Source organism: Ambystoma mexicanum, chromosome 6p (genome assembly GCF_040938575.1).
Source record: "Ambystoma mexicanum isolate Mex_15411 chromosome 6p, UKY_AmexF1_1, whole genome shotgun sequence".
Lineage (NCBI taxonomy): Eukaryota > Metazoa > Chordata > Amphibia > Caudata > Ambystomatidae > Ambystoma > Ambystoma mexicanum.
The window spans coordinates 1,093,774,096-1,093,790,975 of NC_090935.1; the positions used below are offsets into that span (position 1 = coordinate 1,093,774,096).

Genomic DNA, 16,880 nt, shown 5'->3' on the forward strand with positions numbered 1-16,880 from the left:
GTAGTACTTGCGGGAAGACGGGGACTGGAGGAAACGCGTACAGCAGTGGGAATGACCACTCCACCACAAACGCGTCTCCTAAGGCTCCGTTTGTAGGAAATTCCCACAAGCAGAACCTCTCGCACTTCCGGTTGACACTGGAGGCGAAGAGATCCACTTGAGGGGTCCCCCAAAGGGCGAAGATTTCCAGGAGAATCTCCTGAGCCAACTCCCACTCATGAGAGATTGCGCTCTGCCTGCTCAGAGCGTCCGCCGTCTCGTTTTTGTCTCCGGCCAGATGAACTGCCGAGATCGAAACTTCCTGCTGGATTGCCCAGAACCAGAGCTGCATCGCCTCCCTGCACAGAGGAAGTGACCCTGCCCCCCCTTTTTGTTTAGGCAGTGCATGGTCACCGTGTTGTCCGTCAGGATCAGGACATTCTTTCCTCGCACAGTCGGCTGAAAAGCCTCGAGGGATTTGCCTGAAGGCCCTCAGCTCAAACAGATTGATATGGAGTCTGGACTCTGACCGAGACCATGAGCTCCCCATCCCGTGAGGGATGCGTCCATCACGATTGTCACCTCCGGCCAGGGCAGCCAAAATGGAGCCCCCCCCCTCATCAGATTGCCTTTGTCGGCCCACCACAGAAGGTCCTGGGCGACCGAAGACGGCACCTGAACAGGGTCTGACATCCTGCCGGAGGACTGAGACCACTTTAGCTTGAGTGTCCATTGCAAAGATCTCATCCGCAACCTGGCCTCTGGCACCAAAAGAATGCAGGATGCCATGAGGCCGAGCAGTCTCAAGAACTCGAACGCTGGGAGAGTCTGGGCAAGTTGAAACTTGTGCACCATCTGCTGAATGTGATGAGCCCTCACCTGGGGAGGAAACACTGCCCCAGGGACGTGTCAAGCACTGCTCCGATGTACTGAAGCCTCGGAGTTGGTGTCAAATAGGACTTCTTTAAGTTTAGGGAGAAGCCCAGCTTGTAGAGGGAGTGGCAGGTGACGGACAGATGATCCAGGACTTGCTCGGGAGAGCGCGCCCTTATCAACCAATCGTCCAGGTAGAGGTAGATGTGAATCCCCCCCTTTCCTGAGGTGCGCTGCCACCACTACCATGAGCTTGGTGAAGACCCTCGGGCGGAGGTCAATCCGAACGGCAGGACCCGAAACTGAAAGTGCGAGTCGCCAACCGCGAACCTCAGGTACTTCTTGTGCTTTGGATGGATCGGCACATGAAAATAAGCGTCCTTGAGGTCGAGAGACACCAACCAGTCCTGAAGTTGAAGGGCCTGGAGGACTTGAGAGAGAGTAACCATCTTGAACTTGTCCTTCCTGAGGAGTTTGTTCAAACCACGCAAGTCCATGATGGGTCTCAATCCCCCGTCTTTCTTGGAAATCAAAAAATAAGGGGAATACCATCCCTTGTTCCTCTCCGCTACAGGCAGCAGTTCTATGGCACCTTTCTCCAGCAGGGATTGAATTTGCTGCACAAGGATCAGATCCAGACTCTTCAAAGAGAAATTCCCCGGTGGATTGTCTTGAGGCCTCTGCCGGAAAGGAAGACAGTAGCCTGTGGGTTATGATCTCAAGAACCCACACATCTGAAGTAATGGCGCGCCACTCTGCAAGATGCTGCGCCAGCCTTCCCCCAACCGGCAAACCATGGGACATGGCCTCGTGACTGAGTCGAAGCGGCTCTGGCGTTTCCTGAGGGCAAAGAGGCAACAGCCCGAGCGCCCTTGGCACCTCGAGTACCTTGTTTTCCACCTCTTGCACTCCCACAGTGGCCCCTTTGACTGGCAGCTCCTACCAAAGGATGAGTAATATCGAAAGGAACCTCCCCTCCACTGCTGTCCCCTAAGACGAAAAGGCAGAGGTTGTCGAACTGCAGCGCCCAACGACTTCGCTGCAACCTCTCAAGGCTCTCATCAGCCTTGCTGCCAAAAAGATGTTCCCCGTCAAAGGGCATGTTGAGGAGCCGGGCCTGCACATCAGGAGCAAACCCCGACTTCTGCAACCACGCAAACCTGCGTATCACGGTGCTCGCCGCCATGGACTGGCTGATGCAATCTGCCATGTCCAAACCCGACTGAACGGCCTCACACATGGCATCCTTACCATCATGAACCATGGCAAGGAAACCATCCCGTTCGCCCCCTTCGGGAATATGTTCAGCCGCCAAGGAAACACAGTTCCACAGAGTGTGTGTGAAACATGACAAGGCACATATGGAGTTGGCTGCCTGAAGCGCCATACCCCCTGCAGAAAACACTTTCTTCGCCCAGCCGACAAAACGCTTGTCGTCCCTATCAGGAGGGATGGTAGGGTACGACGCCTGCTTTGCCGGGGCTGTTGTCGCCTGCACCACCAAACTCTCCGGGGTAGGGTGCTTGGACAAGTAGCAGGGGTCACTACTGGCTGAGCGGTATTTTCGCGGCAAAGACTTGCCCACTGCCGGGAGACTCTCCGGAGCAGTCCAAGCTGCCGCCACCCTCCTATGTAGAGCCATATGAAATGGCAGTTCCGGGTCAGTTGGTGGACCAATGTCGAGGACATCCGTAAGGTCATCCTGAACAAACTCCCCCGGGGGAGCAGACCATCCCTAGTACTCGGTGACCCTTGACATAAGGCGCCGGTACGAGGAGTCGGCATGAGTGCCAGGCTCAGGCCTACAAAACTCCACCTCCGGAGAGGTGTCCAGCCCACTAGCATCATGTAGGGACTGCCTCAGGTCCACAAATTGGCTATGGCCCGAGAGAATCTTGTCTGACACCCTGTCAGGCACCATGCCATCATCAGAGCCCTCATCCACCTGTGAAATAAACTCCAGATGGCGGTAAGAAGGCACAGAATGTGAAACAAAGCCTTGCTTGACCTTGGCCAGAACCTTGCTAGGGGGTTCCACCGAGCCACGGGTTACCCCCGTCGACAAAGCCTCGAAAGGCGTCGAGGGCGGTGAGTGAATCAGCGTCGAGTCCTCGAGGCCGGGGCCCCCGAGCGTGTCCCTCGACGGCCAAGACGCCGATGGCGTCAACGACTTCTTCGATGGCAAGCCCTCAAAAGAGTTCGTCGACGACCTTGGCGCCACCGGCGTCGAAGTCTTCCGTGAAGACACCACAGGTTCACACGGTCTCGAGCGCGTCGGGGACTGGGGCCTGGACCGGGCATGACGAGAACGATTCCCCTTGTCCGAGCGGGACCTCACCCGCGAATCGTGACGACCACCCGAGCCCGAAGGCGTGCGAGCGGTGTCTCTCGGCTGATCACGACCGACCCCACTCGGAGGCGCGGACGGACCAGTGCCCTGCGATTCGAGAATCGCCAACATTTTCTTCCCGAAGGAAGCCCACTCCTCCGGTGCCGCATGCTTGGTGGGGTAAGCCACCCGCTGACTGTCGGAGTCCTCGGATGAGGACGGGGAAGGCGACCAATGACGGCGCTTCCGGGAGTGCCTCGAAGAGGCAGGAGTGGCGAAATCGACTCCCGGACCGAGACCCACTGGACTTCCGACGACGACGTGGAGAGTCGCCCCTCAAGTCGTCCGTCGAAAAGCCCTTACCTACCGATAACTTTAGACGTGAGCAACTGGCAACTGGCAGTCGACACAGTCATCCGTGTCATGGGCCTCCCCAAGGCACCAGAGGCAGGTGTCGTGCGAGTCCGTAACCGACATCTTGGACCCACAGTCCCCGCACTTCTTAAAGCCCGGACGCGATGTGGAAGACGAGGTAGACATCTTCACGAAGAAAGTACTTCACAAACACCAAACAGGTTCGAAGAACTGAGAAACAACAGAAACTCCAAAGAGTCGAGGCGCGCCGAGATTCCCAAAGCAAACACGTTCGCGGAAAAAACGGAACTGAGGCTACGGGCGTTGTGTGTCCTACTTATAACATCCAGTGACGTCAGCCGTCGGAGGAGGTCCTCGAGGGCGGCGTATCGACGTCATCAACGCAGGACGCAGACGGCGAAGATTTTCCAAAGCAGCACAGCTGTGGTGATTACTGTCGTAGATATGGAATACGTCGGAGGACCCAATCCCCTCAAAGCCTTGGTTTCTCACCCTGAGAGGGTTTAGGTCCAAGAGACCGATGTGCTCTCTCTATCTCCAATGTAACTGTTGAGTCTAAATTCAGTAGTTTGGCAATGTTTTTTGTAGAAAGTCAATTGTATTACACCTCTCTGCATTTTCTGGAAACCCAGCAAATCGAAGGTTATTTCTCTGGGAAAAAAGTTCTTGCTCAGACAGCTTTAGAGTGATCTTCTTATTCACCGCGTTTACCTCTCCTATTTGATCCATCAGTTTTAGAGTCCTCTCATCCATAGTAGTCAAATGTGTCTCAGTTGAATCCACTCTCTTGACCACTTCTTTAAATGTTTCTTCTGATATAAAAAGAGCTGCCTTTATTTCTTCAATGTCCATTGTCATTTTGCTCAGCAACTCCAAAAGTTGTTCTTCTCTACTTTCTCCTTTGTCCTCTTTTTCAGCTCCCTTTTGTATTTTGGCTGGCTGAGTTGTTTCTGGGGTACTTGGCACAGACATTTCAATAAAAATCAGGGAATCAGCATAGGGCACAGGAGCACAGCTGTAATGCTGCCATCCCTGGAGCCGACAGTTCTAGAATCACAGCGACAAACTTTGATGATCTTCAAAATGCTCTGAGGCATAGGTACAGGTCAAAGCAAGATTTCCATGCTCTGGGTCAAATTGAAGGTTGCACCAGTCATATCCTTTGTGCATGCTACTCGAAGAGACTCAGAGGAATAGCAGCCAAGAGCTAGCATACAAAGGAGTCTAAAGGAGTTCATCGAAATGTCCTTGGGCTCACTTGTGGTTCTTTTAGGATTTTCTGATTAAAAAAAGTTTTTTTGGGGCAAATTACACATCCTGCAAAATGCTGGGCATTATAAAAGGAACTATATAAACCCATATGGATGAATTTCAAGTCCATAAAAGAGCCAATGTAAACCCCTCTGGAATAAAGCCGCCTTAACACCTTACTGCACTTACCGCTGCAAGAGTAAGTTTACTCATACTGTACACTAATATCTCATATCCATTTCCCCCCACAAGGATTGATGCCGTCAATGATATTCTGGGCAGATATTGCTCTAACATTGACCCTTTATGTTGGGGTTTCAAGAGGACTGAACTTACCGTTAGCTAGAGAGCCAGCCACTACTCTCTAACCACTCAAAGGAGGCATTTAAATCTTCTGTGGGAGCACAAAAGGGCAATTGCAGTGGTTCTGGGAATCCTTAGCTCACTAAAGAAGTTATCTAAAGACCCATTTTACTTGGATAAACGTTTTCCAAGTTAGTGAAGATTAATCAAACATAGTACGTATACTATTGCAAAAGATCAAATTATATTTTGGTGTTAATGAAAACATTTACCAGAGTTGGATGTTTTACACAGACTTGGTCACGGTAACCATCACAATTTAAGCAAGACACCATAAGGTTACTTGCTTTTCACATTTGCCAGCAGGGAAAGTGTAACAGAAGCCTTATATTTTACACTGGGTACAGAATGAACGTGGAAGGAACAAACAGGAATTAAACCTTTAAATGGTCAGAGAGCACAAAGGCAAAAAACATTTGGTAAACAGAAGCATTTAGGTGGACCTACTTCAAAAACATTTATGTACATACATGTACTTACTATATGCATCTTCAATGATGCCCAGTGGTAACTGCAACCACTACAGAGCCTGTAGGTAAACAGGATGGTGCAAGTTTGACTTGCTACACTTTGACTATCTCTCATTCTTACAAGTTGTATACAATGAGAAACAAAAGAGTTAACTTATGCATTGCAATTTTTGGATTACAAAACTAAGTTTGTGGTTGCAAACAGTAAATACAAAATAAGTTATTATTGAGCACTATTCAGTTTACTTGTAGAGAAATAAAAGCTTTACAAACAATAGTTACTGTGTTGTGTGGACAGATTTACATATACACTTCTATGCATGTACAATTTAAGTAAGCTACTCTGAAATTATTACACACTGATCCAATATTAGAGAGTAGATTTTCACTCACCTAAAATTCGGTCCAGTGACCCTTCTACAGCTTCTTTTCTGACAGTGGTGGACTCTTTTAAAGATGTATTTTGAATGGGAGAAAGATTTATTTTAACAGGACCAACAACGTTACTCTTTGCAAAATGCCTTTTTGATACAGGCTGAACCTGAATATGGGATTTGGGCCGCTTCTGCCTAGGGTCTTGCCTCCTGAATCGGACCTTCTTTGTTGGAAGGTCATCGTCGGAACTCGAAAAGGCATCTATGGTTTGAGAGTGGGTATCAGATCCCATGGAATAAGGGTAAGACACCATCCTTTTGTCTTTTGTTGGTTTGAAAGTTAACTTGCTGTTTTTCTTTGTCTGGGGCTCTCCAGATATTTCAATGTCATCAGATTCGTCACTAATGTCCTCATGGTCACCCACACGTTTAGCTTTTTGAACGCTGTTCATGGTAATGCTCTTGGTTTTATGAAAGAATGACCGAACACAGGGAAAGAACAATTTCTTGGAGGCCACTTGCATATCACCTCCCATAGATCCTGTATTGATATTTTCAGCACTGGAGTTTTCTGATTCACCAGAGGTTGTTTCAGCTCCTTCACTAGTTCTGTTAAGCACATTTTCCTGTTGCTTTGTCACTTTGCATGGCAAGAGAGCAGAGTCACCCTCTTCTGAGCCACTTTCGGTCTCCAAGACAACATTATACTCCTTGTAACTCTTTTGATGACATTTTGTATCCTCACTGTCCATTTCTTCTTCTGAATCTGACAACAATTTCCAGTTTGGAGTATGGTTTCTAATGTTGGCCATTTCTTGCTTACTATTTTGTTCTAGGCAAACTTCATCTTTGTGATGCTCCATAGTAAACTTCTTTGCACGGATATTTGACGGCAACTCATATTTCTGATATGCTATCTTTCTTCCAGTGGGAGTTGCCTCAGCCATATGCTTGTTATCAGTAAAATTGCTGCCGTTATCTGAGCATCGGGCAGACGGTTTAGCTTCTCGATCCAGCAGTTTAGAAAACCCACACTGGAGTAAGGTTAGTTGTTCCTTTGGGTTGATGGCACTGTCTGAGTTACTGTATCTGCTCTTTGTGGCTTCTGACTTTACAGCCGCTTTGGCTTCGTCCTCACTGTCACTATTGAAATCAAAGGTATCTTTCGTAAATGCTCTCACAGGTATTATGTGGTCTTCATCCTCAATTTCTGGTTCAACGGGCTGGAAAAGATTTTTTACAGAATATTGTTAATAATGTCAGTAAAAATCCTAAGGGATAACACTTCATAATTCATTGAAGCCTGATAATCAGCTTTCCACTTAGAATGAGCTCTGAAAACTATTTAGCTACTCAGCCAGAACAGTGCCGGAAAATACCAAAGCCATAGTCTTCACTGCATGCAATCAACATGATAAATATTATTTAAAATATTAAAAGCTTCTTTTTTTAATAAAGGTTACTGACGTTCTCTAACACCTTACAAGCAAGCACATCCTCAGAAAAACAACAAAGAAGGAAATTTGACATCACATTGTCTTACAATTAAAACACATACTATGTTGATAATCTTAAGAGTACATACTCAAACTGGACCCACAACGGTTATAGGAAACAGAACTCACTAGACAACTCAACCAGATCATGAAATATCTAGGAAAAACAAATCTTAAGTTTGCAAAAATAAGCCTAACTGGACAATGTTAAGAACACAAAACACATGACACGGAAGCAAGTGAACCCCTTCTTGTTTACAAGCATGCTATATTGCTTACCATATTATTAAATTAAACTCTTTAGAAATGTGCAATCAAGATGTGCAGGTGTTGCATTTCTCTTTCACAGTTGCACCAGTGGTGCACCTCATGATATAAGTGATATCGTCAGTAATGTCATCAGGGTGCTTACAGGCTGTGCAATGCAAAGCTCAGAGTTAGGTTGCATACCTTTCAGCACCTGCCAAATTTCAGGGGATTTGTTGCATTAAATCGGCACCCTAATGCCACTTCAACTAAAGTTTGTTGGTTGAATTTCAAGGGTTTTGTTATGCTATACCTCACACCAACTGTAATTATGTCTTATTTCTGATAACATAATTGATGCCATATTATTTGTTATCAATGTCTGTTCTTGAACTACGCAACATCGGATTTATCAAGTATTTCATTTTTTTGTGTCCACTAGATCTGAAGGGATTAGTTATTGTGTACTGTGACGAGCAAAAGTGAGGTGGGGCACTGTGACGAGGAACAGTTATTTGGTGGAATTGGGGTACTGTCACAAGAAAGAGTGAAATCGTGGTAGTGGGGGTTGTGATGAGGAACAGTGAGGTGATGGTACTGCGATGAAGAGTGAGTTGGCGGTAGATGGATACTCTGGTGAGGAAGAGTGAGTTGGTGGGACTGGGATACTGTGATGAGGAAGAGCGAGTTGGTTGTAGTGGAATACTGTGATGAAAACGAGACATGGTGGTAGCGCTGTGCTATGACGAAGGAGTGAGTCGGTGTTATTGGGGGACAGAGACGAGGGTGAGATGATCGCAGTGGGGGATGAGAAAGAGTGACGTGGTGGTAGTGGGATGTGATGAAGAAGAGTCACATCATTGTAGTTGGGGGCTGTGAAGAGGAAGTTTGTGGCAGTGGTATACTGTGACGAGGAAGAGTGAGGTGCTGTAGTGGGGGACTGTGATGAGGAAGAGTGGGGTGCAGTAGTGGGGGACTGTTATGAGGAAGAGAGAGGTGGTGGTACTGGGGACTGACGAGGAAGTGTGAGTTGGTGGAAGTGGGGTACTGTTATAAGGACGAGTGAGTAGCTAATAGTGGGGTACTGCAACGAGAGAGTGAAATGGTGGCATTGGGGGACTGTGACAATGAAGGGAGATCGTGGAAGTGGGGGTTGTGATGAGGAAGAGAGGTGATGGTAGAGGGGGACTGTGATGAGGAAGAGAGATTTGGTGGTAGAGGAGGGCTGGAAGTGGAAGAGTGAGATGATGCAGTAGGGACTGTGACGAGGAAGAGTGAGGTGGTGGTAGTGGAGCACTGTGATGGGGAAGAGGGGTGGTGGTAGATGGTCATTGTAATGAGGAAGAGAGGTGCTGGTAGTGCGAGTGAGTGACAAGGAAAAGTGAGGTAGGGTAGTGGGAGACTGACGAGGAAGAGTGAGGTGGTGCTAATGGGGTACTGTGATGAGGAAGAGTGAGTTGGTGGTACTGTGATGAGGAGGAGTGAGCTGGTGGTAGTGGGGTAATATGAGGAAGAGTGAGATGGTGGTAGTGGGGGACTGTGGCGAGGAAGCGGGAGGTAGTGGTTTACTGTGAGGAGGAAGAGTGACAGTGGTAGTGGAGTACTGTGACAAGAGTGATGTGGAGTTAGTGGGGGAATGTGATGAGGAAGAGGGATGTGGGGGTATATAGGTAAGGTTACTGTTCAGTAATGGGACGAGGAAGAGGAATGTAGCAGTCAAGTACGATTAATAACTAGGTACTGTAACGAAGAAGAGGGAGGTACGATCATATAGTTATCTTCCCTGCTGACATCAGGAGTGAATCGATCTTCACTGTTAAGTCACATGCAAAGCGTGTTCAATCAAAACAAAGGATATAGTGAACAAGCATTGGCTTTCTCTGTTCTTTCGTTACACACATGCACAATTATAAGCATTTATAACACATTTAACACCCCAGAAGCACTAATAGCCCTCAAATACATCCCTCCCACACATTTTAGGTTCATTTAGGAAGCAATCCCTGTAATGTTTCTATATTTAAAGAAAAACAGATTTCTTCCTACATTATATTAAAATATATAATAGTGATTCCAAGATGACCACCAGTGAGTAGAGACGTGTGGTTTCTCGCTTCGATCCGGGCCAAAAAGAAAAGCAAGCCCACCTTCATATCTTGGAGCGGGGCTGGGCACCAGGAAGGAAAGCTTAAGGCAGTGTGCAACTATAGAAGGCATTGGGTGGCGGTCGCCACCCTCTCCCATGAAGCTTCGAGAGGATTTTGTTGGCTTGGGGAAATAGGGCGGTGGCAGCCTGATTGCGGTGGAGCCAGTGCGTTGGGGAGAACACTGTTTTTTAAGGAGTTTTGTGATAAAAGCAGGTAGCCCCGACATGTGTTAGCGGAGGTACGAGGGACATCGTGCTGATCAGCATGAAGGTGCAACGGACTACCCTGCAGGAATGACATTACAAGGGGGACTTATCATGATTGCGGCAGTAGAGTAAACAGAGAATACACTCGGATTGAGGAAAACTACAGACGAGGTAAAGAGGGCGAGGAAATACCAGAGACATCTCCGATTTCTATGAAAAAGTTAAGTGACCTCCCGAAAACGTGTGATCCCTGTGGGGGTGTTTTTAACATTGCAGCGAGAGCTACATATATACGGCAAGCGCAGCTCGTAACTTTGCACGGACCGAAGGCGCGCCAGCCGTGGACTGACAGCACTTGGCTGTGATTGAGGAAGAAGGGCTTCCATGGTGTGTCTGACTGAGCAAGCAGCGGTTGTCAGAAGGGAGAGACCGCAATTGGTGTCCGTGGAGACAAACCCTCACTGGAGCGGAGTGGATGCAGGCGACTGGGGATGAGTATCCCTTGGATGGTGATAAGGGATTGAGTGGATGGCGCAGCCCCAGGAAACAAAACAGACAACAGCGCTTGATGGCAGCCGTGTAATTGGAAAAGTAGGGACTGTATGTTGAGGCCTGCGTGTTACACGGAGCGGAGGACAACGTTTTGGGAGAAATCGGGTGCGGTTGTTGGATGCATCAACTGGATGGGGGCCCGCTGTATTGAGGTAGTGGCGGGGAGGAGAGGATTACGACAGCTGGCAGGAAAAGGAGGTGAAGGATTTCTTCTATTGTTCCACGTGCTTAGTATTCATGTGACTGGTAGCTGATGCAGGAAGTGGAACACAAGATGCTGTAGACTTACCTCAAATTGGTGTTGGTGGCCCCTATCTCTAAAGTGACTACAATTGCTGCCAAGTGCGATAAATCCATTGCAAAAGTAAAATGGTATAAATGCTGATGACTCCAGTCACGCAATGATGTGACAAATGAAGCGCATTCAATAGAGGTTGTGAGAACTGCCATTGAAGCATATTATAATCATTGTGAGCAGAGTGGATACCTCATCGGGCCCTAGTGCCAAAATCAAAAGACAAGTGTACCAAGGCTAAACTGAGGTCACCGAAGGTTGAACAGGAGAGGTTGCTTGAGAGGTGATGGAAACAAAGTGGAGAAACGCACACAGGCCTTAATAAGGAGGACATTGCGGAGAGAGAGAAAGGGGATACTATGGCAGCTAGTGAAATGGCGTTTAGCAAAGAGGACCTCAAAGAATGTTTGAAAGAGATGAAAGGGAGGCTTACAGACAACTTTCAGCAACAATCTACTTTGTTGCAGGAAGAACTGAGATCCTCTTTGACAGACGTTAAGGGGGAATTGAAGAGTTGATGTTACTGAGCAAAGCCTGACAGAGATATTAGAGGAGGTCTGACAGAATAGTGAACTTTTGGAACATTTGGCAACAGTCCCACATAAATAAGAAATACAAACTGTAGATTTGGAGAACCGTTCAAGAAGATCTAATATTCGCATCAAAGGTTTAAGTGAAACAATTACAGATTTGAAAGCCACGGCTCAACAATGTTCAGGTAATTTTCTAACTGAAATCTCACCGGAGAATACAGGGATCAATGAGATTCAGAGGTTGAGCCCGAGGAGGAGAGAAACTGGTGCTAGACCCAGGGATGTTGTGGCAGCCATACACTCATATGTTTTGAAAGAGTATTTTTTGCAGGCAGCAGCTGGAGATGTCACGATTAATAGGATACAAATTCAGTTGTATCAAGACTTGACGTTAGTGACACTTCAGAAGCGAAGGGCAATGGTTCAAGTAACACAGGTTTTGAAAGATAAACATTTTGTATAAATGGACGTTTCCATTTGGGCTGCTATTTACTCTGGAACGGGTGCAACATTGTATAACCACGTGTGCCGATGAGGAAGAAGGGGGGCACAAAGAGAGCCGACGGGGCCTTCCACTCAACAAGGAACGCAATGATGGGATTGGTCAGTGGTAAAAGGGAAGAAGGGTGGACGTGCAGCAAATTTCTATGCTAAGCAGTTAGCCCCAATATTAAGGGAATTATTTAATATGATAGGGGCAAAAGGGAGTGTGACACCAATAATATCGGAGGCTAAAGTGGTGGTCTTTGGAAAACCTGGGAAGGATCCGAGGAGATGTGGGTCGTATAGACCCATTGCTCTATTTTACATTGATGTAAAGCTGTTTACAGGTATTTTGGCAGCAAGATTAGCGCAGTGTCTGTCTACCTGCTCTGATACGTTATGGTTTCTTTAGATGCCGAAAAGGCATTTGACCGTGTAGAATGTCCTTTTTTTTCCAGTGATGGGACAGATGGGAATGGGGACCAAGTTTATTCAAATGGTGCGGGCTAATTATTATGCTCCCATGTTACGATTGGCAATTAATAAACAGATTTCTCGTAGCATTAAAATAAGTAGAGGCACCCGGCAGGGGTGTCCGCTTTCGCCACTCTTATATGCCATTTACTTGGAACCATTCTTGCACAGAATTAGGGTGAGAGGCGCCATACGGGGCACTCGATTTGGGGGCGAGGTACATAAGATTCCGGCCTTCGCAGACAACATGCTATTGACAAGGCTGGAACTTGAACATCCAATACCAGCACTGTTGGAAGAATTGGTCGAAGTTGAATGGGTGGCAGGGCTTAAACTCAATATGGGGAAGTCAGAGCTTTTGGAACTAGGCTTATCCCCTCACCAGAGGGAAGCGTTACCCTCCTATTCGCCGTTTAAAGTGGAGGACAGTTTTATTTGATACTTGGGGGTTAATATAAAAATTACGGTTTTCCAGCTGTTCCATAGTAATTACCCACAAGTATTGCAGCGGGTGAAAGAGGATTTAGGGAAATGGAATCCACTGCAAATATCATGGCTGGGAAGGTTAGCTACTATTAAAATGGTGACTCTTCCGAAGTTATTATATAAATTCCAAGCTCTTCCAGTGAAGGTCCCTGTGTTTTATTTAAGGCGCTGCATAAAGAAGTCCGAAGATTTCTTTGGCAAAATAAATCTCTGCGAGTGGCATTTCATATTTTAACAGCTTCCAGAGAAAATGGGGGAATGGGTTTGCCGCTTTTTAAATAATATTATGAGGCTTGCGCGGCTACGGGTACTCCGGGAATGGTTCACTGGGGATACTAAGAAATTATGGGTAAAAACGGATAGCGTAGTGGCTAGGGGAACGTTGGAAGGGGGATTTGAGTTGTATAGACAAGATAGACCCCCAAATACACAGGTTAGGCCAGGTACTTTCAGCGGTTTTAGATGTATGGAATTGCTTAATAGATAAAGGTGCTTTGTCCACACGCCCGTCACCATTTACTCCACTATTTGAGAATCCACAGTTTTACCCAAGGACGGTGAGAGGAGCGTTTAGGCAATGGCAGCGTGTAGGCTGCACAAAGATGGGTGATATGGTACAGGGAGGGGCCATATATTCGTTTGAGGAATGTAAACAAAGAATGGGGCTTGCGGAAAGGGATAGAATGGAACATTACCAACGGAGACATTAGCTAGCTAGATCTGGGGCGCGGGAAGCCAAGGGGAGAGAGCACACTCCATTTGAGAAATGTATTACCACACACTCAGGGAATAGTTAAATGGTGTCAAAGTTCTATTCGATACTGCTGGAAGAGAAGAAAGGACAGACCTGGAGATACATGCATAAATCGTAAAAGACAATGGAGATAGAACTACCGAGGGAGTATTGGGAGCACTTATGGAAAAATATCCCCAAATTGACACGGCCTATTCATATAAGGGAAGAATGGTATAGGGTCATGTACCAATGGCACGTCACCCCTGAAAAATTGCAGAAGATGTTCAGGACTTCTGCAGAGGAATATTGGCGAGGATGTGGTGGACGGGGGGACTGGCGGCATATATGGTGGGATTGCCCAATATTTAAACAGTTCTGGGAGGAGGATACAAAACAGATTACAAACTTGTTCCCCCCCGGTAGTAACTTGGTCACCTAAAGGATGGATGTGTTATTTGTTTGATCCGGAGAATAGCTTACCTACCAAAATGCAGAGCAAGGCTTTCATGTTAATGGTGATAGCTGCATGGTTGGTTATTGCAAATGCCTGGAAACAGATGAAACCACCAGGGGTCAGGGATTGGTTGATTACATTGTGGGGGTTCATTGTCTTGGAGTGGATGACATATACTCTTCAAGGGGAACAGGAAAAATTCCAGCGCAAACAGGCAGTGGTCTTGGACTATCTCAACGGGGACTTTGTACAGCAATGGTGTCCCCACAACCCAAGGATCTTGAACATTATATAAATTAGAATATGCATTCGCAAAATGTATAAGTGAACGTCCAAAGTATCTCTGTCCAGGTTGGGGGGGAGATAATAGGGTTATGGGTGTAGCGTGTGTGGGGGGATGTTTGTTTGAAAAATCCTAATAAAAATATTTTAAAAAAATATATATATAATAGTTTTTGCAATTTGTATGCTTTTTTTGCTGTTCATGCCATTTCTCGAACTTGGAAAAAGGCTTGAAAAATAATTTCTTTTTAAAAATTGACACTATCCACAAGCCCCAAACCTTCACAAATCATTCTTTCTTACCCTGTTGACAGGTTCCCTGGCCTGAAATTGCCCTACTTAGACCGCTTGTATAATTTTAGGGCTCTTTCTGAAATCGATTCCAGAACTTGATTCTTGAATCAATTCTTGATTTTCAGAAATTAAAAAGCTTGGTACCAGCAATGCATCATAGGAGATATGATTAACCTTTTGGGCACAGGGGAACCCGCTCTACGCCATATAAAAAAAAACTACTGGACGAACTTGCACCAAACCAACAAAGGATTTCCATTAAGTGCTGTGAGATTATTTGTTTCTTATTTGGTGCAAATCCATGCAGCGGTTTGGGCTGTGAGCTTGAGAAAAAATTGGTCATTTTCCCAAAAAAATTGAAAAGTGGAAAAACCACCCTTTTGATGCTTTATATCTTTTGAACCATAAGGCAGATTTTGCACAACATTTTCCAGTTCTGAGGGTTAGCGGGGACCCTAAATTAAGAATGTCAAATGTCACGCCAAGTCATCTTCTGCCTCAAAAGTTATCAGCCACAGAATTTTCCAATTTCATATAGATAGGTTTCACCTTTACTATATGGCGGCTAGTGCTAGACATTACTTGCCACCAATAGTACTTAAACAGCATGTATCCGTTTTAGAGAGTTGTGCTATGCATCGTGTGGATAGCCTGGAGTAGTACCATTTGTTTACTACGGTAGACATCACAGGGGCGTCTCAGCAATAGAATCCATTTATGCCTGCTGTAAAGGTGTGGAAGGAGGAGACTGACACACAAGAGGCACTATTTTGGCTATAGACTTGTATTTATGCAAAATAAATGAGAAAACACCTTACCTGACCCTATTACTAACAGGGGTTTCCCAGCCTCAACCGAACACTAAGGATTCCGTCAGGATGTCCGTCCAAACCAAATATTCCACAAAAATTCCACTGCCGTGTGTCAAAACCTATTTCCTTACCTTAAACTCTAAATTAAACCAAGTAAATTGGTGATCTTCTTGGTCCAGAAGAACAGCTCCCTTCTTCTGGATCATAGACCAATGTTCACAAGGTGATGAAAAAGGAAAAGCTATTCAATAAGGTCAAAACCAAAAAGTATCAAAGGTTTTGTTGACTTGGCGTTCCACAAACGAAAAGGGAAAAAAGAAAGTCTTGTATCTTCAAAGTATTTGTGGTGGATGACTCCCACTCACCCTAACCTTCCTCAGGTTTCTCAATACTTTTCAAAGCGCCAGGATGAACGGCTTCCTTCTACTGCCCTTTATCGTGCAATTCACAGTGCCAGGGGGAATAACACTGTTCCCCTGGCCTTTTTTTTAGGTTTGTCACAATGCCAAGGGAATGACTCCTTTCCCTTGGCCTCTCACACCCCTATAGCCAAAACCCACAAAATCCATAAAACGAAGCTGGCCCTCTTCCTCGTCTCTCTACTCCTCACCTCTTCTACCTCAAATCATAGCCCCAACCACTGCCTCCCATAACCCCTCACGCTCCCACCTGCCCTTGCCCAGCTTCCACCCCCTCTCTCGCTTGACTTCTCACCCTGCACACTTGAACCCCCAACTCCTTCCAAACTCATGCCAATGTCTAGCCCCCTTAACACCATCACACCTACTGAACATCTCTCCACTCCCCCATCCCTCCTCGACACTACCCACACCCCTCACACATCCTCCTCCACCCGTCTACTCTTCCCAGCCCCCATCGGCGTAAACCCATCTCCCATCACTCCCAATCCTCTGACACCCATCCACCCCCCTAACCCTCCTCATCCCATCTCATCGACCCTGAATATTCCACCCTCACCCACCCCAGCTCCAATCTCCCAAGCACCTCATGCTCTCACTCCGATGACCTCCACTAAAACTACATCCTCTCACAAAGTCAACTGCATCCTATTTAATGCCCGCTCCTTAGCAAGAATCAGACAAAGCATCTTTGACTTTCTATCCACCGACCTGCCCAACATCGTCTTTATCACCGAAACCTGGCTCTCCGACGACTTTGCCCCTGTTGCACATGAAGCCCCCCCCCCCCCGGCTACTTGCATATCCAGCACAATAGACCCTCCAGAGGAGGCGGAGTGGCAATCCTCTTCAATTCTCATTTCTTTGTCTCACTCATCGAATCTCAGACTTGCATCCCCTCATGTGAATCCCTTCTAGTTAAACTCTCCATACCTCAGACTTTCTCCCACA

The 16,880-nt window shown here is 46.6% G+C and overlaps 1 protein-coding gene across 2 annotated transcripts in view; it reads right to left on the bottom strand.

Annotated features, from left to right (window-relative positions):
- Window positions 1–16,880, bottom strand: part of ERCC6L2 (ERCC excision repair 6 like 2) — a 1,852,128-nt gene that overhangs the window by 393,797 nt on the left and 1,441,451 nt on the right. For both annotated transcript variants that reach the window (XM_069625699.1, XM_069625698.1), the window contains one exon: window positions 6,034–7,237. In XM_069625699.1, coding sequence (XP_069481800.1) covers window positions 6,034–7,237 — 1,204 coding nt within the window. The remainder of the gene's footprint in view (window positions 1–6,033; window positions 7,238–16,880) is intronic.